Source organism: Erpetoichthys calabaricus, chromosome 3, assembly GCF_900747795.2.
Source record: "Erpetoichthys calabaricus chromosome 3, fErpCal1.3, whole genome shotgun sequence".
Taxonomy (NCBI): Eukaryota; Metazoa; Chordata; class Cladistia; order Polypteriformes; family Polypteridae; genus Erpetoichthys; species Erpetoichthys calabaricus.
The window spans coordinates 197,873,724-197,894,581 of NC_041396.2; the positions used below are offsets into that span (position 1 = coordinate 197,873,724).

The 20,858-nt window shown below is 35.4% G+C and overlaps 1 protein-coding gene across 2 annotated transcripts in view; it reads right to left on the reverse strand.

The window, feature by feature from the left end:
- hace1 (HECT domain and ankyrin repeat containing E3 ubiquitin protein ligase 1) overlaps window positions 1–20,858 on the reverse strand; it is a 164,767-nt gene that overhangs the window by 11,725 nt on the left and 132,184 nt on the right. For both annotated transcript variants that reach the window (XM_028797644.2, XM_028797643.2), the window contains exons 19-22: window positions 20,092–20,288; window positions 12,377–12,508; window positions 8,655–8,753; window positions 2,979–3,049 (exon numbers count right to left, since the gene is read on the reverse strand). In XM_028797644.2, coding sequence (XP_028653477.1) covers window positions 2,979–3,049; window positions 8,655–8,753; window positions 12,377–12,508; window positions 20,092–20,288 — 499 coding nt within the window. The remainder of the gene's footprint in view (window positions 1–2,978; window positions 3,050–8,654; window positions 8,754–12,376; window positions 12,509–20,091; window positions 20,289–20,858) is intronic.

Sequence of the window (20,858 nt, forward strand, 5' to 3'; positions counted from 1 at the left end):
ATCAGCTTTTCAAATCTGGACACTGACATTTTCCCTCATTTTCCTATGCAAATCTGCTCAAGCTCTGTCAGGTTGCAAGAGAATTGTGAGTGAATTTGGCCACTGCAGAACATTATCACTGTTTTAAAGCCATTCCTATGTAGCTTTATCTTTATGCTGGAGGTAGTTGTCTTGCCACAAACAAAAACAAATCTTCCAACACACAACTTTTTTCCAGACTGCATCATGTTTCCCTCCAGGATTTACCTGTATTTTGCTGAATTTATTTTACCTTGTACCCTCACATGCCTTTCATAGCCTGCCAGAGTGAAGCATCTCCTAAGCATGATGCTGCCACCACCACACTTTACAGTGAGGATGGTGTGTTTCTGATAATGTATGGTACAGCATTCAAACTTGGAGTTAAGTCTGCTGGCCAAAAAGCTCATTTTTGGTCCCATCAGACCACAGAACCTAACTTCAGGTGACTTTGGAGTCTTCTGTGTGCTTCCTGGCAAACTCTACATGAGATGTCTTCTGAATTTTTTTCTTTGCCACTCTCTCATGAAAAAGCGAATGGTGAAGCCCCTGGGCTACAGTTCTAGCATGCAGAGTCTCTCTAATTTTAGCCACTGGAGCTTCAGAGTTTTCATAGGTCTCTTGGTGACCTCCCTCACTAGTTGTCTTCATGCATGATCACTCAGTATTTATAGATGGCCTGCTCTAGGGCAGAATTACAGTGGTGCCACGCTTTTTCGATTTCTTAATGACTGATTTAACTGGACTTCAAGGGATATTCTGTGACCTGGATATTTTCTCACATCCATCTCCAATTTCAGCTTTTCAATCATCTTTTCACAGAATTACTTGCAGTGTTTTGTCCTCACAATACTTACTCACTACAAGTTGCCCTACCACATACAGGTGCATTTATACTGCACTCAATCGAAACCCCTTAACTACAAACAGGAGATCTCCAATGAAATAATTGTGAATTCTAAAACCAATAGGCTGCACCAGTGATGATTTAAGTGAGTCATATTTGAGGTGGTGAATACTTATGTGATCAATTATTTTGTATCATATTTGTAATAAATTTAGATCACTTTGCAGAGATCTGTTTTCACTCTGACATTAAAGAGTCTTCATCTGTTGATCTTACGTCAAAAAAGCCAAATTAACTCCACCATGACTGAGTGTACAAAAACAAAATTGGGAAAACATCCAGGGCCGTGGGGGAGGATATTTTCATAAGCATTGTAGTTTATGAATTGTCAAGATACCTGAATGTCCCATCAATAATTAGTCATGCACCCAAGACAAAAGCTTTTGCTAAAGTTCCACTGACATGAGAAAAATATTCTGGTCTAAGGATACCTTTCCTTGAGTTTGTGATTTCATTTAAGTGGTCCCCAATGTCAATTACAATTTCTTAAAGATGAGCAAACAAGTGAATATTACAGTGTAGTAATTGTTCCTCTTTATATTCAACAATATCTATACCATAAAGATTGCACATTCTATAGAAAGGGGTAAATGAAAGGGAACATGACAAAAGAAAACTAATCATTTATTGTTTTCACACAAATACAAATATTTTAGAGCTTCTTAGAATAAGAGAATAAAAAAGACATTTTAGTAAACAATGAGATCAGTTAAAAGTAAGAATAATGAACTGATAACAAGGGCCAAACAGGACTGAATTTGGGAACTACTGCTTTAGAAAATGAGCAATAAGTCATCTACTGTATAAAGTTAAAAGTTGGACAATAAAAAACATGTTATTGTGCTGCAGTGGTTTGTTTACTTCTAATGCACTGTAAATGTGTTTATTCAAAATATTTCAATAACTAAATATTTTATGGATAAGCAAATATCGCTTACTTCTTTAAGGAGCAATTTAATGAAAATGATATGTTATTTTTTTATTTTGATAATTAACATATACTTAAATTCATTTTTTAACCTGTCAAATCTGGCTTAAAATAAACAGAAAATAAACAGAATAACAGCCTCCATTACTTGACACTGGCAATTAAGATCTGATGCCTGTAAAGAGTAAAGCCAATCATTTGTCAGTGAATATTGACTTAACCAAAGGTGTTTGTGGGAAAATTTAAGTAAAAATATTTTTATTGCCATAACACACCATAAAGAGACTTCCAACTAGTAAAACATACAAATAGATTACAATTTGGTTATTAGACAAACACTTATAAAACTATTAACAAACTAATGTAACTATTTGTACTGTTTTATAAACTACTATTTAATATATTTGTTGAGCAAAGTATATAAAATATAAATTTGCAGGTGTTAGATACAGTTTATAGACAACAATAGCCAATGAGAAAACATTTAACACTGATGCAAGTACAATGTACTTGAGACTGGACACAAAGACAAGCAATAATTAATAATAAAAGAAACAGAACTTGCGTCACACAAAGGGTAACAGAATGCAACAATGAAATATACCACCTTAAAATGTATACTTGTGGGTCTAGATGGGATACCCCGTCTATATTATGGAGCTGTCATTGCTTTGAAAAAAAAATTACCATAACTATAACATGACATTAAGCTGTTTTACATTACATTTAACCTGACAACGGCTGGCCTCCTTCAAATTGTACGGCTCTAAAGTGAGCAACCAATCCCTGCTGCTGCATTGCCACATGCTACCTTGCTACAATATCAAAGTAAAATTCCAAAAATGCATGCATATTAAATTTACAAAAATAATGTAGCAGCTATAATACAAATGCTCCGAACAATGAGAGTGGTTGGGATTTGTTACCTTTTGGAAAGAGACCCTATGCTGACACCTGGTTGATTTTGCTGTTGCAGAGTTTTTAAAAAAGAATATACCCTACAACAGCTTAAAAATGTATCATTTAAAAGCTTTCTTTATTAAAGCAAAACACCCCAGTGACACAACTGAAATTGCTTTACTTCATAAAACATCAAAATCTGTAAACCACTTGACTGTTCCTTACCTGCCAGTGACAAACTGCAACAGAAGGACTCGCTCTTCTTGTGTAAGGCATTCCACCACCTCCCAAAACCACTGAAAAAAACATTTTATTTTACTCAGTATGGGAAAAATGTACTGCTCATTTGAGTGACAAAATTTGTTGAAAATAAATCAAAAACATCTATCAGAACATCCTTTATAGTAAGAAAATATACTTTGATAGATAAATGGTTATAGTAGCTGAAATTGCAGCTCAAGAAACTGATTTTGAATCTCACCATGGCTACTGACTGAGGAGTATGCACTTCTAAAACACATACAAGCTAAGTTGGTAAGCAAATAAAAATGTTCTTTGTACAAGTGTGTCCTTCAATGGATCGGTGTCCTGTACAGATCTGGCTCCTACATTGTATTTTACAACATTATACAATGTTGGAAAATATATAAAGGTATAGAATTAATCTTGCTATACCTAAGAGTTATGGTGAGCAATAAACACAAGTAAAATAATGTCATATTTTATTAGGAGATTATGCTGAAGCTGTAATTCTGATTAATGTTCATACACTTGTAGTAGATTTGCATATTATGAGACCATACACGAAAATGATAAGCATTATGATGATGCAAATTCCACTTTCATCCATCAGACTGTATCTCTCCATTCAGGATCATGTAGAGTCATAGTCTACAATGGCACCAATAGGTAAAGGAACCAAACCTAGGTGGAATGTCAGTCAACCATACTGTACAAAGGGTGATCAAAAATTTTAAGTCTGAACCTTGAAACGGTTCTGTTAACATTATGATATTGGTGTAAAGGATCTGTCATATAAATAATAAGGATACTATGCATTAGTCTGTCACCATAATATGTCAACCCAGCAGGATGCACAAAGGCAGTGGCAGCCTTTATTTACTTTATCTTTAATAGCATTTTTTTTTTACTTTTTTTTTCCCCCAATGAATTTCAAGTTCATACATATTTCTACATACCCTGCATTTCATTAAGTCATCAGTCATTATCCAACCCGCTATATCCTAACACAGGGTCACAGGGGTCTGCTGGAGCCAATCCCAGCCAACACAGGGCACAAGGCAGGAACAAATCCCCGGGCATGGCGCCAACCCACCGCAGGGAACACACACACACCAAGCACACACTAGGGACAATTTAGGATCGCCAATGCACCTAACCTGCATGTCTTTGGACAGTGGGAGGAAACCGGATCACCCTAGGAACCACGCAGACACGGGGAAAACATGCAAACTCCACGCAGGGAGGACCCGGGAAGTGAACCAAGGTCTCCTTACTGCGAGATTGTAAGCACTATTTATAAAAATAAAATATCTTTATATTAATTTTATTTTACAGATATTACCACACACTCTGATATGTGCATGTCAGCCACAGTGTCAAAAGAAGAGAAATACAAAACCTACCCACATATTGCATGCACACTTAAGTAGGTATTTATTTTTCTTTTTTGTTATTTTTGTTATTTTCTCTAGTTTCCACAAACATTGGCAGGGCTAAATGCTTCTTTAGCAGAGAACGTTTCAGAGGATTTTGCTGGACCCCCATCTGGGCCTGCAGCTTTCCCACTCTGCAGATGGCTTACTGAATCTTAAAGATCAGAGAGCATTACGGGTCTGACTTTTCTGCACAAGTTGTGTTTAAGGGTAGCATTTGCATTTTATCAAAAAAGCATTAACTTGAGCTTCACATTTTTTAAACTTCATTGTATATAAAGATTTACAGTATTTCTTATAGATATTATTACTTTATTTTCACTGATAAAGATTTGTAGAATTCCTTACTTTTTTAAGTTATTTTTTATGTTTCTTGTTTTTTGTTCCAACTGCTTGGTTAATTTCTTCAACTGAAGTACACAACTATTTTAATTGTCGTCATCTTTGTGTTTATAACAATAATAGCATGACTTGAGTTGTTCTGTTTCACTAGTAGTCAATGGGTTAAGTTCTATTTCTGTTTGCCTCTCTGGTAACGTCTTAAACTGGTTTTAGCCTTACTTAACAGTTAGAAAGTTCTTTGTTAGTTGTGGTGATTATATTGTGTACAACAAGGATCTATTCTGGATCCACTGCTCTTTTCGATCTATATGCTTCCATTAGGTCAAATTATCTCAAAGCACAAGGTGAGCTACCACAGCTATGCAGATGACACACAACTGTATTTATTGATAGCGCCTGATGACCCTGATGCTCTTGGCTCTCTGATCCTGCCTTTTATTTGTATTTCCGATGGGATGAGCAGTAACTTTCTCAGACTAAATAAAGAGAAAACAGAAATCTTAGTTATTGGCAGAAATGGATATAGTGAGGGTATCAGAAATAAACTTGATCCCTTAGGCTTAAAAGTCAAGTTGTAGGTAAAGAATTTAGGGGTAACAATTGACTCTGACCTAAATTTTAAATCACATATTAATAAGATTACTAGTAATGCATTTTTTCACTTAAGGAATATAGTTAAAGTCAGACCTTTCATAACTTTGCAAACAATGCTTTTGTTTTCCTTCGACTAGATTACTATATAGCACTCCTTACGGGACTATCTAAGAAAGGCATCAATCAGTTACAGGTAATGCAGAATGTAGGGGCAAGAATCTTAACTCGAAAAAGAAATCTGAGCATATTACACTAGTTTTAGGTCATAACATTGGTTACCCGTGTCATTTAGAATTGACTTTAAAACACTACTAATAGTTTAAAACGCCTTAAATAATCTTGCTCGGTCCTATATTTTGGAATGTTTGTCTCCTTACACTCCAAGTTGTAACCTCAGATCTTCAAATGAAGATCTGCTTATAATTCCAATAGCCAACCTTAAAAGAGGTGGTGCAGCAGCCCTCTGCTGTTATGCACCTAAAATTTGGAATACTTTACCAATAGAAATTCGGCAGACTAATACTGTAGAATAATTTTAAAAAACTGCTAAAAGCCCATCATTTTAAAATGGCTTTTTAATAGCTACATTTTAATCGTATCCCTGTTAGTCTATATGGGCATTGAATTTTCCTCTGGATACTGCAGTTCCCTACTAATTCTAATACTAATTCTCTGCTGTCGTCATTGGTCCTGTGGTGGCGATCTGGGACACTACCACCACCTGATCAAGGTACCATGCTGCACCCTATGTTTATGGATTGAATGGCGGGTGTCCCAGATGTCCACATGACCATCATCATCCATTTCTTCCATGTGAAGCCTGAAAACCATGAGGACTGATTATATATCTGTGTTAGGTAGAATGTGCAGTGGGAGCTGGGTGGTCTTTTGGCCTTGGAACCCCTGCAGATTTTGTATTTTTTCTTTCCCAGCCAGTTTTTTTTTTTGTTTGACTTTGTTTTTTCTGTCCTCCAGGCCATTTGACCGTACCTTTTTCTTTGTTAAATACTGTATAATATTATTGCCTAATCTTGTTTATGTTTTATATTAACTTGTTTTTATTTCATTTTGTAAAGCACTTTGAACTACTCTGCATGAAAATGTGCTATAAATAAATGTTGTTGTTGTTGTACTGACAACCATTTAAAGTGCTTCATTTGATAATACTGCATATTTTTGATCAATCAAGGAAATCTTGGAGATGAACTCTTGTACCCATGTGGTTTGTAATTTTTATGTGTGTTTTAAGCTTTCCCATATATACATATTCTCCATAAATAGTTACAGAAGAGACAGAGATTCCCGTAAGTATTCTCTAAGGGCAGATTTCTAGCTAAAAATAGATTAATTTGTAAGGAAATTAATTTTATAAATTCCCTATCTTCTAGCAATATTGGATTAAAATATGGCTTATACTAGTAAGGCTAAATAATTGCTATTATCAATAAAAAGGCAGGCATTCTGCAAAAATGTACACTGTAATTAAGAAAAAAAAAGAATATATTGCAGAAATTAGGTGAACAGGATCAGCAAGCTTGTTGGGCTGAATGGACTATTGTCATCAAAGTTAATAACGTTGAAAAATAAAATCCATTAAATTTTTCCTGCTTTTTCTAAGAATTACATTAACTCCACCCATGTTGCCTGGAGGAGATGACAGGTGTGAGAAAAAGAAAATACGAGTGAGGATCAGAGGACAAACCGTTTAGAACAGGTAGTGTCAGTTTTGCTATTTGGGGAATGGTTTAGTTTTACCCAGGAAGACACAATGTAAGCAGTCCTTGTTTAAAAACTATGCCAAAAAGAGGTTGCAACAAAGGCTGGCAACACAAAACATCTCTTTAACATTGAAAGATAAAACACATTACTTCATATTAGGATGCCATCCAAGTATGTGATGGAGTGGTAACGTGCTCTCTCCTCTGCCTGACAAAACGTGTCCCTGCTAAACCAATGTTCATTGTTTCATTGCATACTGTATGTGCAGACAAGCAACAGATTGTATGAGATAACAGCTGCAGTGATTTGCCATATTGCAAAACACACTTTCGATCATTTAACATGCACTCTAAAACACAGTTGCATTTTGTTGGTGGTCAGATAACTCCACTAACAACTAATTAACACCAAAAGTGACATGTCTGTGCAGCATAAGCACTCATCCATCCAATTCACACTGACTCTATCTCTTTTCTGTGTTGAAATGCTACACAGGGGAATAAAAACAGCACATTTCTAAGATTTTACACAATCTTTTGTGCGATCCTCCTAATGTCTGTGTATGGGGTAAAGTGCATTAGTGGCCATTTTATTTTTGAGTCCATGTTGTTAGTTTAACAAGTGAACTGAGTTTCTTAATTACAATAGTTGTACAGTACATATTCCAAACAAAAATAGTTATAAAAATATTTTTTTTAGCTGATTGTCTCACTGAGTCATATCTTTTAATGAAATTAACCTATTTCCTTCTCTAATATTACCGGTACATAAAATTATTGTGAGAAAATGTACCAGATTTTGGACTCTGGATAAAAATGTCTATAAAGTAAAGATCTTTAATTCTCAAGTTGTTTGTGAACATATAGAGAAGGATACGCTATGCCAATGGGGACTTTTTTAACAGGTGTTTCTAATAATAGGTTAGGCTCAAAACGTTTTGAATACCCCTTTTATGCTCATGGACACACAGACACACATTCATAAAAGTCTAATTTACTAACATACATGTCTGTGGGGTGTAGGAGGAAGTTGCAATACCTGGGAAAAAAAACCCACTCACACACAGGCACACACATGTCAACTGCACAGAGCTTACATACCACAGAATATAAACCCAGTTTTCTGGAGCTGTCAGGCAGCAGTGCAAACCACCTGCCATTTCAGGTTTCCTAATTAGTATAATTTATTGTTTAAACCAGTACTATTACTATAACAACTGCTGCTCCTATTAACTATTTAAGCACTTAAATAGGAAAGATACAACTAAAATATGAACTTTGTATGAAAAATAACTTTCTATATTTTTCTTCACCATAAATAGTTTCTACAAAGTGAAGCAAATACTCATGTTAATACCACAGACATTATGCAATTGTGGCTATTCAATATACTGTAGATACAAGTTTGATTTTGTACTGTAGAGCATTTTTTGAACATATCACTTTATAACTGCTAGAATCCATGCTATGAGGTGGAGACATTTCATAAATGCATCTTATTTACGAAATAAAGTCTTTCATTCAAAATAATATTAAACTTAATTATAATATGTCAGTTTCATTCTGATTACCTGGATAACCTGTTCATCTTCATCATAGCCACTGGTATATTCTGTATTTTTTTTCCAATCACATACATCAATCTCTGGCATTCCAGAAAGGAGCAATTCCTAGAGGAAAATAAAACCAGTAAATTTCACAATAAATGTAATTTTCTCATTGTTTAGCAATATTCACCTTTTAAAAGGTAGTTTACCAAAGTAAACACTCTGAGATTTTTTTTCACAATAAACTGAATACTGCATTTAAATTCTTGTTCTATCAAAACTATAGGACAGTGATATCCAAGGTAGAGGAATAAAACATGTATTAGGATTGTGATGCTTGCTTCTGTTGTTGTTATTTTTTTATATGTTAAACTGATGAGCTATTTCTTTTTGAATAATGTAAAAAAATTTCTAATTAGGTGATTACAACATTTCTCCGAACATGCCGCAATTTCTACCGCATACATACTGATAAACATCATAGGTGGCATACCATCGCAGTGGTTTGAGCTGCTGCTTCAAAGATCCAGGGCCAGTTTATTGTCCATGTAGAGTTTGCATGTTCTCTCCTGGGTGCATGGGTTTTCCTCTGGATATTCTGATTTTACTCATATACTGTCAAAGATAATGCAGGTTAACTTACAACCTGTGTGTGAGTGAACTGGCCCTGTCCAGAGCGGGTTCCTTCCTTCAGCCTGATTTTGCCAGGATGACTTGTAGGCTCACCATAACCATGAACTGGATACCGCAGAAGTTTGAGAATGTTATACGACATTAATAAGTGTCATATTTCTTTTATATCATTCTGTCATGGATAAAAACTAAAGTTTTAGTAAATATTGTGCACAGGGGATGTCCATGAAATTTATTAGATAACTTGAAAGTAAGTGACTAGTATTTCAGTTTGTGAAGTAACCTGTCCTGCTTTATAGCATCTCAGTAAACGAGATCTCACCTCATCATTCATGAGTTTTTTTTTCTGTTATTTCACTTCCAATTTCTCTGTAGTTCAGCATAACTCTGTTCATTACAGTCATGATCCAATATTGTGCAAAATACACAGGCTGTAAGCTATAACCTGTTTCTGAAGATAAAAGTGTGGGTGTGGTTAATATGGATACCTTTTAATTAGAAGAAATATCATCTTTAGCTTTTAAGATGAAAAAGTTTACACCTGGCCTGTTGAATATTTATTTATATGTCCACAGGAAAGCTGCTGTTGGCCACAGTAATACAGGCAGATTATACATCACTAGCTACAGTTATAGGAATATTTATATTTATAGGAATATTTATTTTCACAGATGGAACTTGGAATCAAAACTCTATTTTCCATTGGCTTTCACAAATAAGTTTCCCTAATTGCTGAGTGGTAAAGTCACAAGCTCTGTAGAATGAACTGCAGCACTCTGAGAAATGGAGTTTTTTCCTCTGCACATTTCACATATGCAAAGGTATAAGTGGGGGTATTATTTTTTATCAATATTCTCTTTTAGCACACACAAATTTATTTTTTATATATTACTAATACAAATGTATATATCACATTTATTAAAACAGATGGATGATTTATATGACATTAATACTGAATGAATAATGGACTATCGGTCAAGCAGACTGCAGTTTGAGAGACTCAAAGACTGTGTTTCTGATACAGATGTGACCAGCACTATCTTCACTCTGTACACTTCCAACTATAAAAATAATACCAGATCATGTTCCTTGCAGAAATTCTCAGATGATTCTGCAGTTAGGGGGTATATTGATGAATTGACTTTCACTGCACCAAAGAGCCTATATGTCCAGTCATTATTCAGAAAGTGGATGCAGAAGTGGTCCACATCAATAACAGGTTTGGCTGGTGTCAGAGCACAGAGGAACTATATAAGAAAGGACAGAGCAGGCTCTTCTTCCTTAGGAGACTGTGTTCCTTTCATGTGGGAAGTGGCATCCTTCACATCTTCTACAAATCTGTGATGGCAAGTGCAATTTTCTATGCATGTGCTGGGCTGCTAACATCACTTCAAGAGAGGCCCACCGAATCAACAAGCTAATTAATGGGGCAAGCTGTTATGGGACACATTCTAGACCTCCTGGAGGTAGTAGCAAAGGACAGAATTAAAACATAACTGAGTGTCATTGTGAACAATGCTGCACATATTCTCTCTAACACATTAACACTTAGTACCTTCAGCCAATGATTTATTCAGCAGAAGTATGTCAAGAAATGCTACTGGGGCTCCTTTATACCAACAGCAATATATCTGCATAATGCCTCACTGTAACTATGACTGTCAAGTCAGTGGTTTTCTTTTCCTTCTTTTTAAATTCTCCTTCCTTTACAGTCAATCTGGTGTGTTTTCAGAACAGAGAGTGTGTGTACATTTATCTATCTATTTTCCTTCTTTTTAAATTCTCCTTCCTTTACAGTCAATCTGGTGTGTTTTCAGAACAGAGAGTGTGTGTACATTTATCTATCTATTTATGTAATTATTTATTGAAAGAGCTTCTTTAAAAAGCCAAATTTCCCCCTGTTCTACCTAATGTAATGTAATGTAACCTAATCTAATCCAAAATTTTGCTTGCATGTACTGATTTTTTTTTTTTTTTTGTGATTCCTTAACAAATATCAGACAGTATTCTGATACAGCATATAAAACAATAATAACCTGCACAAGAATCATAATTTTGATTTTGATCAAGATAACAAACTATAGAGTTATTTGAGACTGTCACAACAGGGTTTCTTTGCAAATGCAGCATGCTCATCAGATTGTCTGTCTCCTGCCATCCTATATTAGATTGAGCTGGCTGAGTATATATAATGGCCTAACCATTTTTTATTTTTTCCTGATAATTCTCCAAACAAAAACTGCCACTATGGTTTTTGATACATCAGCTCCCAGTCTTCCAACACTTCCAATACTTGCTGGTACTGAAATCAGACTTCGGAGTGCTGCATGCTGAGGTATAGCACTGAATAATTGGCTCCATCACCTGTTATTGAAACTCTAGAAATAACGCGGGTGACAATTGCTGCAGGTACACTGATAATTATAGCCAGAATTGGAGGGAGAAACATAAATTGCTTTTGTTGAATTTATTGGCATAATAAATTTGTGACATAATATGCTTTTCTATCTTGATCACAAAGAATAAATTGCAGCCCTGTCTTGTTCAGCTTACCCATGGAAAAAATGTACATATATCCACATATACACAAGTTGTCTAACTAATATACAGTAAATGTCTGCATTCTGAATATATCTCCTGCCATTTCTCCATAGGCAGATACATAGTCACTTTTACCCCAGTGATTTATTATTGTGTGTAATTGTGTGCTTTTGATCCAAGATCATTTTTTATACATACCACATTAGAAGCTAGGCATGTTATGCCTTGCAACACAAAATGTAATGACCCCCTAATGAATATAATCAAAAACTAATAAGCACACGTTATTCATCACTTAAAAAGAAAACCCCCAGAGTGACACTGACATTTGGCTCTAGTGACTCCATACTCCACACCGGCTTGTTGTGACGCTACCTGCAAACATTCAAGGAAAAGTACAAAGTATTTAGCAGGAGGCAAAATAGTGCTAAATGATTCTGAGATGGAATTCCCCACCTCTCCCTTTCAATAAGAATTATAAAAGGTCTCATATTATAATAAGCTAAGAAAATTGGAATAAATTGTGACATGCTGTAAAGAGGCCAGAATTGCTACAGCTTTTAAAGACTCACCAGTTCATATTCATCAAACAGCTGTATCAAAGAGGGTGGGATAAATGTGTGGAAGCCATGCAGGAAAGCATTAATTTGTGGTTGTATTGCTCTGGTCATTCGCAATTCAGTCACCAGCTGGACATACTCAGCCTTTGGGAAAGGAAAAAAAAATACAAACAGTTTAATGGCAGGTTCTTTTTAGAAGTATGAAAAGCAAACTTTCAGAAAGTCTTCTGTCAGGAAAATACCACAAAATTGCACAGCTTTATTCCATTTTTCAAAGCAGACATGCTTCACAGAGCAAGTCTACCAGCTCAGCAATCATGCAGCCTCCAGCTCCCCTTGGCTGAAATGAAATTACAAAACGTATGTTACATGTCTCTGCGCTGCAGCACAATGGAAATTCGATACTTTTAGTGCTGTATGAAAAATATTTTTTTAGGTTAAAAAAGACTAAGCATTAAAAAAAAAAGAGTAGGAGAAAATTACACATGTTCTTCTTCAATTTCATTTATTTACTTACATGTACCTTTGTGAATGTTCATGCCAAGCATTACATTAATGGCATTTTAATTCAACAAAGGTATTAAAAACTATCAACTGGTCTACATCCTCTCTCTCAAACTGCCATTTGTTGTAACAAATATTTCCTAGGTACACTGCCTTTTAAAAGAGGTATTTTTTGCAGTGTAAATCAATGTTGATGTTTCTGTATACAAACTATTATAAAATCAAAACAAAATTAAAAACCTGAGTAAAAAAACTATTTATTAATTATATATTTTGTTTTTCAATGCAGATCAGCCATAAAGATAACACTGTAAAAATTACGGTTTCCATGAAACAAAGCAGCTTTCCTCAATGCTTATTAAAGCCTGCCATCTACTGGTACAGCAGCAATATAATTTTCAGACAAACTATAAACTAAAACACAGTCTTACTACAGACTTTAAAATCCATGGGAAAAACAGACATTATAGAACAGAAAAAAAGTGCCTAGTTAATACAAAAAAGAATGATGGTTCAAATCAGTTTACTGTATATTATCAGAACTGCAGTACTATTGTAGGCATTTTGACTTTATGTGATGCAGGATGAACCAGATATGCAGTATTTTGATAATCTGTTTATTGATAACATTTACAGTTTTATATTAATATTTATAAAAACAAGTGAGAAACAATACAGTGTATGTCATTTTAAGCAAGACATATCCATAAAATCCAAAATTTAGAAGTTGTAATAATTACCCACATGAAGCATATTAACCAATGCCTTGCACACTGGACTAGTTTAGCAGGTATGACAATGAATGGATAGATGAATAGAATAATGTCAGTTATCTTATACACTTGGATAAATGTATTACTGGTCAACACAAGTATTAAATACATAATGGATATGTTTCCACTGTTAAATGACAGAGTAAGTGACTTATCACAATACCATTACAATGAGCTTGGTATGCACAATAACAGCTTTATTACTTTATATTTTTTGTACAGATGTTTCCTGTATTAATCCTACACAGATAATTATCCATGATATCACTAGGGTTTTTGTTTATTGCTGTTTTAAAAGCTGCAGGGACCACTAAGAAAATCACCACATCTTCTGCATTACAGTATTGCATACAATCTTAGGGAATAAGTTAAGTATGATTTCCACCATGGACTTTGGTTTAAAATACTTAGAAAAACAGAAGAAGAGAGAAGGGTGTACGTGTTTATTTCAAACGACAATCTTTTCTTTGCTGTTGTCAGTTATTTTGAAGAAGACCTGTGTTGGAAATGTCAGTTTTAAAGTTATTGTCTCTTTATTGTGTCTATCAATTATTTTTTATTTATTTTTAGTTCCGATAGGCATTTCTCTTTTTTCGTTCGCTTTCATTCACTTTATTATTTTCACTGAAGGATGATTTGGCAGTGAAACACAATATGGAAATAAAACACACATGTGAAAAGCACACCTGGAATGGAGCTAACTACCATTTAAACTTTCAGTGAATATTATTAATAATTTTCATGCTCATTCAATGGTGTCTAGAGGTTAGTCTAGTTTACTGACATACCATAAGTCTCAGAAGATGTTTTAAATGAGAATATCAGGAGACACCTACAATCAAAGAATAAGTATTTTTTATGACTAGTTTTAAACTCAAGAGATGTAACAGGGAATAATGGAATAAACTTTATTTATTTTTTGTGCTCTTCACTAGTACTTTCCACAACATCTCCTATCCCCACAAGGATACAACAATTTATTAAGCTAAACAAATAGAAGAATACAAACTAAAGCAGAAATTTAGTTGAATAAAACACCCCACATCCTTACTCTACCCCTCTCTCCATTTACATTAGAAAAATAAGCAAACAAGCTGTAGAATGGAAAAGCAAAAAATAAACACCCACCCCACTCCTCACAATATCCCAAGTCCAGTCTTCCTGCAGGCAGTCATATAAATGAGGGTAAAGAATAAGTCATTTCAAGTTCTGAGAAAAGTATTATATTCTAAAAGTGGACTTCTTAAATCAATATATGTAGCAATTCTTGAAATTTACTTTTACTTTATAACTTGAGCAGAGGTAGTTTAAATGATTTGTGATTAACAGGCAAGGACTGATCAAATCAGTCACTAAACAAAACTGTCTGAACCTATATGGTGCCAAATGGAGTTAGTTACAGTGAGGACTGTTGTTCCTAGTTCCCATCTATTTGACTTGATGAAAGAAACATAGTACTTATGTTCAATTTAGGATACAGACCCAGTTCGATGACTTGAACTCTGAAAAGTTTACAAGTGGTCCCTTGTACATTTTTCAGCCTGAGATAGCAGAAAGACAGTTTACTTAAACTTTTATTTAAGACTTAAGTACATGCAGAAAAAAGTGACTTGCTTCCTAATCTGGGTCAGCTCCTTGCTCCCTCTTCCATAATGGAAGCCTCTTGAACCCGACACCATCACAAAAGCTGGGTGCTGTGGGATGAGCTGGCAATGGGGACCGAAGAATGGACAGAGAACAGCAAGTGGGATAGGTGTCTGAATTTTTTTAAAGAACTCGCAGGACTCAAGCCAGAAGAGGATATTTTAAATGCTGAACTTTTTAATGGACATTTAATGAAAAATTGTTTTATCGTCATTTTAAAAGTTCTTAATCTTTTAATGTCCTGGTTTTACAAGGGGACGTGGGTTGGTTTTAGTGCTTTTATTGATTTGCTTTTAGTGCAGTGACAAGTCCAAGCCACAGACCTGGGCCACCAATTGCACTGGGATGGTAGAGTCATGGAGCCTTCCTGTGCAACTGGCGGCTTAAGAGGGGAGGTATATGGTGTAGCAGGTCCATGGCTCAGAAAAACTGGGCGTTTTAATAAATAAATAATGAATGCACTCATGCTGGAGAGGGGAGTAGGTATGAACGGTCTGCCATGAAGACGCACCGTCTCTGGTTTGGTGCAAGGCAGTCAGCTGTCCGTGCGTTGCCTTGCCTGAATATGCAGGCAGTCTGATTGCCTTGTTATCAGCCCGGGGTGCAATCAGGCGATCGCACCTGCAACGCGAGCCTATAAAGGGAAGTGCAAGGTCAAAAGTAAAGAAAGAGAGACAAGAAAAGAGAGTAGAGGTTAAAAGACAGGCGAAGGAGCTGGCAGGAGAAAGAGAGAGGATGGCAGTGGTGGAAGTACAGAGCACCCGCGCCATGTAGAGCCAGGATTGGCAGCAGTTTGGGCGGAGCAGGACTCGGTGGTTGCCCGCGTGAAGGATTGGCAGTGGGGACATAGGCTGGATGAGATGCGAGACTGCACCTGCTGGTTGACGTCTTTCTGGGTTGCGAGGTACAAATAGAATAAGCCAGAGAGGCGTTAGTTTTAAAGGAAAGCATCAGTGCTCATGGATTTTAAAGTGAGTTTCCTGTAATGCATTGTTTTAACATTGCTTTTAAATAATTTTTCAATTTATTGATTTTAACATCAACATGAACATTTTTTTATGGATTATTTATTTATTGACAGTTTTGAGCACTGTACTATGGGACACTTGTTTTGTGGATTTTTTTTAAAATAAAAACACTTGCACTCTTCACTATTCCCTTGCTTGGTATATTTTGTCCTCATCTGCCAAGCTCATCTCGGTTACGGTACTGACGTTGTCAGGTTCAAAATGCTTCTAAACGTGAAGTGGGAGGAAGGAGCCGACCCGCACAGTCACAAGCACATGTCACCAAAGAATGTAAAAAAATAATAACAGAGTTTAAAGATGAAGTTACACCCAGTAATGAAAAGGATACATAACCTGTGACTCCCATGGACCAGACCAGTATGTTCCTGACACTGAGTGATGCAAACAAATACATGTTTCAAAATAGATACTTGAAAAGAATGGACTGCTTCAACACTGCTTCCAAACTTACTGTAAACTTAGGCTACAAGCTACACTATGTATAGATAGGTCTTAGTTCTCTGTGATTAAGAAATTGGAGATCTAACCAAAACTCTTACATTGCCAGCACACAATAGCTGAAACTACTCTGCTCTGTGCAACAGGGCATTGACCACTGCCTTTCCTCCCTAAAGACCTGCATACCATACTTCAGCTAATCCAAGTGTCCTTTTGCTTGACGTCTCATTGCATCCATAATGGCTAACACGGTACAACACCCTACTACTATCACACTTAATAAGGTTACAGGGTTACTTTATAGAGGTAGAGGGATCCACTCAACGAACTCTACAACCTAATAAACATCACAATTCTTGGATTGTCATTATGTCTTTAGGTTTTTACTGTATCCCATTACTCATGATAAAAAGAACATTTAGTTAATTCATAAAGCAATTTAGTAAATATAATTCTTCATGTGACATTTAGTGCACTTGAGGTAATAAAATCTCATATTACCCGCTCTTAATCTCATATTAAGACAATCACTTTTAATGATATAAATGTTCCACTATCTACTGATCACTGAAACAATCACTTTTATATACACCCATACAGTATTGGCTTCTCAAAAATGGTAATTTATTAATAAATGCTTAAAAAGAAAACAAGTTCTTCTGAAGGGACTGAAGAAGCAACATTCACTTCTGCAAAGTAAAGTTTTAAACCCAAGACACACTTGCTGAATTCCACAGAAATGAAAAATTCCTTCCCTTGTTACTGGACACAAGACTCTCAGAAACCAGAACACAATCAATCACAATAAATGACAGGGATAAACTTATAATGACAAAACTGTTTCCTAAGAAACCCCCTAGACACTTCATTAAATGATTTGGTTCATTACAGAATGTCTTAATTACAATCAGAGCAAAAAATACAGATGTGGAAGAAATTGAGGCATCTAAAGTAGCACTGTTCTCACATGCTTATAGAAGCAACTAAAAGAAATGAGGAAACACCAAACGCAGGCCAACCCAAAAAACAAGACTGTAATATTCAGCAAACATGCATACATACAGTTTCAAACCCATTTAATGCAATTAAGAGGTTTTTTTTTTTTGCTTTTTTTATGGGGGGCGGCTGTCCAGAGCCTAACCCAGGAGCACCATGTGCAAGGCAGAAATCAGTTCTGGACAGGGCAGCAGTCCATCGCAGCCCCATTCGCATAAACAAAGCCAATATGGAATCACCAATTAACCTGCAATTCATAGTTTAAATCACATGCAATCTCTACAGTAAAGTAAACAGATTGCCTGGTAATTGTCTTGGTTTTATTCATTACCAAATCTCTTTAATGACATTTAATAATTGCAAACCGAAATAATTAGATGTTGTTCTTCAACTGTTTCCTGCTATTTCTTTTGAGAAATCAGTGCAGAAACAATATACTAAAACTGCTATCATTTTCACTTAAAACATTTCAATTACTATGTCTCTGTGTAAGAAACCCAGATGCTTGGCCACAATTTCTACATTCAATTTAGAAAACCTAAAGTAAAAAAAAAATGTTATCATCCTTCTGCAATATACAAGGAGCATTTTTACTTTGTACAAGACTGATGCTTTATGCCACCAAAACATCTATTTGCCAGATATACAGAATCATTAATAAAGAGCATAGACATTGAGCAGTTTGCAACTATGGGGGAACGTATAAATCTTGTCATTTAGAAGTGGGGAAGCAGATTGAAAACATAGTTTGGAGAATACTGCTCCAGCTCAGCACTTTCTATTAATGATCAACTTTCAAACACTGCTTTGAACGATGCATATGTTGGTCTTACATTTAAAAACACCAGACAGATTTACACTAAAAATATACATGAATACACTTTTTTGGTATACTGCATATTCAAGTAGGAATGTTACAATATTATGTACATATGACAATACTTACTCTATAAACCTATAATTCTACATACTAAAAACAGACCTTTTTGGTAAGAAATCTGTTTTGTGAGAATTTTATAATAATAACATAAGACTGATTGGAGTAGTTTGGGGTACGGGTAACGCATATGAAATAATACAGGATACACAAATAGTGGATATGAAAAATATGAGTCTCACAAATGAACTGAAGAGATACACCACAGGATGAATGCACTGAAAATAATATCCTTCTGCATTCAATTCACCCCTATTATAAAACTTTCTTTTAAGACACTTAGAATACTTTAAAGTATCTCTGACATTAAACAACAGGAACCAGCTCTTGCTAAAGCTCACTAATGGTACAACTTTTATTTTAAAATCTCTTAGAAACTATTTTAAATATAGATAACACTCTGAAGTTTATAAAGAGGAACACTGCCACCTTGCTGCACATTTGGCAACATGGAAATGGATTCTAGACTTATTCACCAGTATTTAAATTTAGTAATTCCAAGTAGCAAGTAGTGCAAATTCTCTTTTAAAGTCTTTTAAGTGCTTTATTTTTAGGTCTGTGTTGCTGCTTTTTTTTATTTGCATTACTCTTAAACAAATCTATACTCCATAAAAGTACTTTTTATTACCACATAATCCTCAAATAACAAATGTTACTACAATGACTGTTTTTTTTTTTGTTATACCTGGTGGATGGTTCCCAGCTAGAAAAGAGATTTGCAGAGGTAAAGGAACAATAAGGCACTGGATAGGAAAAGAACTTGCCATGTCCAAAGGAGAGAGACAGAGACAAAGACAGAAGGGAATCTGAACTGGAAATCAGAGAGTATCTCTACAGGTCAGTATGGCTTAATGGGGCAGAAGGTCTTAAATGTACATTGTGAGCCCCGGATGTTAACTCAAGGATCTGAGCTTGACACAGTGACCCTGGAGAATAGGTTGAAACTCAGTGCATCTCCTCTGCAATCACAGATGAAAGTTGTAAGATTCCACGTAAGCTAGTTGGAGGTATTTTGCTCTTGAACTTGGAACTAAGTGTTAGATGGACAAAGGCTTACTAGCAGTGAAAAAGGAAGGGCACAGTTTAAGCAGAAAAGATGGGAGGTAAAAATGGATGATGGAGTTTGGAAAGCTGGGAAGCCATTCTACTAGAGTGTTAGGTACTAAGAAGTTCCATTGTGATAACAGACACCATCAGTTTTGCTACAGTATTTTCTTTTGTGTCCTCCATATGATCAGCCTTTTCTTTTTAGGGTGTGTTGTTTAATAAATGCAAAACTTTCATCAGATTCTCATTTTGTGGCATGATGTTTTGGGGTCTCTTTGTTTGAAGAGATACCAGGGCTGTTCTGTCAAAGCCTATTAAAATATTTTCAACATTACTTAAAAGTAGGTGTATGGTTGTTACCTTATTGTCCTGTGTAACCAGTATGCATGCACCCCCTGGCTTCAAAGGAACCTCCTCCATTGCACCAAAAACATCAGTCTCTACTGAAAATGTGAGTTCCAAGCCCAAATCACTGATATCATTGTCCAAGATCCACTGGAGATTTTTAGCATATTCAGGGTCAATGGAAGCCACATCTTGATAGTTTACTGGAATTCCTACATCGGCAAGAGAGGAGATGCTTAAATAGGTCACACTGATAGTTTATAGAGAGCAATGATTTATACAAAGCATATCTGAAAATCCTATTAAAACTTACTTCCAGATTCAATTTTGGCTAGTAAATATGAAATACAGTCATTTTTTATTGATGCTTAGGAATTTATATGCAATTTATAGTTTAATATAGAGCTTACACATCTGCATTATTTGCATAACTTAAAAAATGGACTTAGATTAAGTATTTTGGAATGGAGGCAGTGAGCTATATTTAACATCACTTTTCACAAAAAAAGACAAAGCTTAAAGATTTTTGATGATATAAAAGACTGCACCAGCTGGGTAATTAAAACTGCTAAGTATTAAAGCCTGACAGCTGACAGTGTCTAACACCACACATGCAACTAGGCTTCCATCTCCCCTATGAAACACTATAAAATCAGACTGACAAAGAAAATCTATTCCTGTTACACAAACAAGCATAGCATTGGATAAAATAAAGGCAGGAACTGAAGCAAGTGGCTATGTAAAATAATCTAACTATACAGAGTTGTTAAAACCAAACAGAA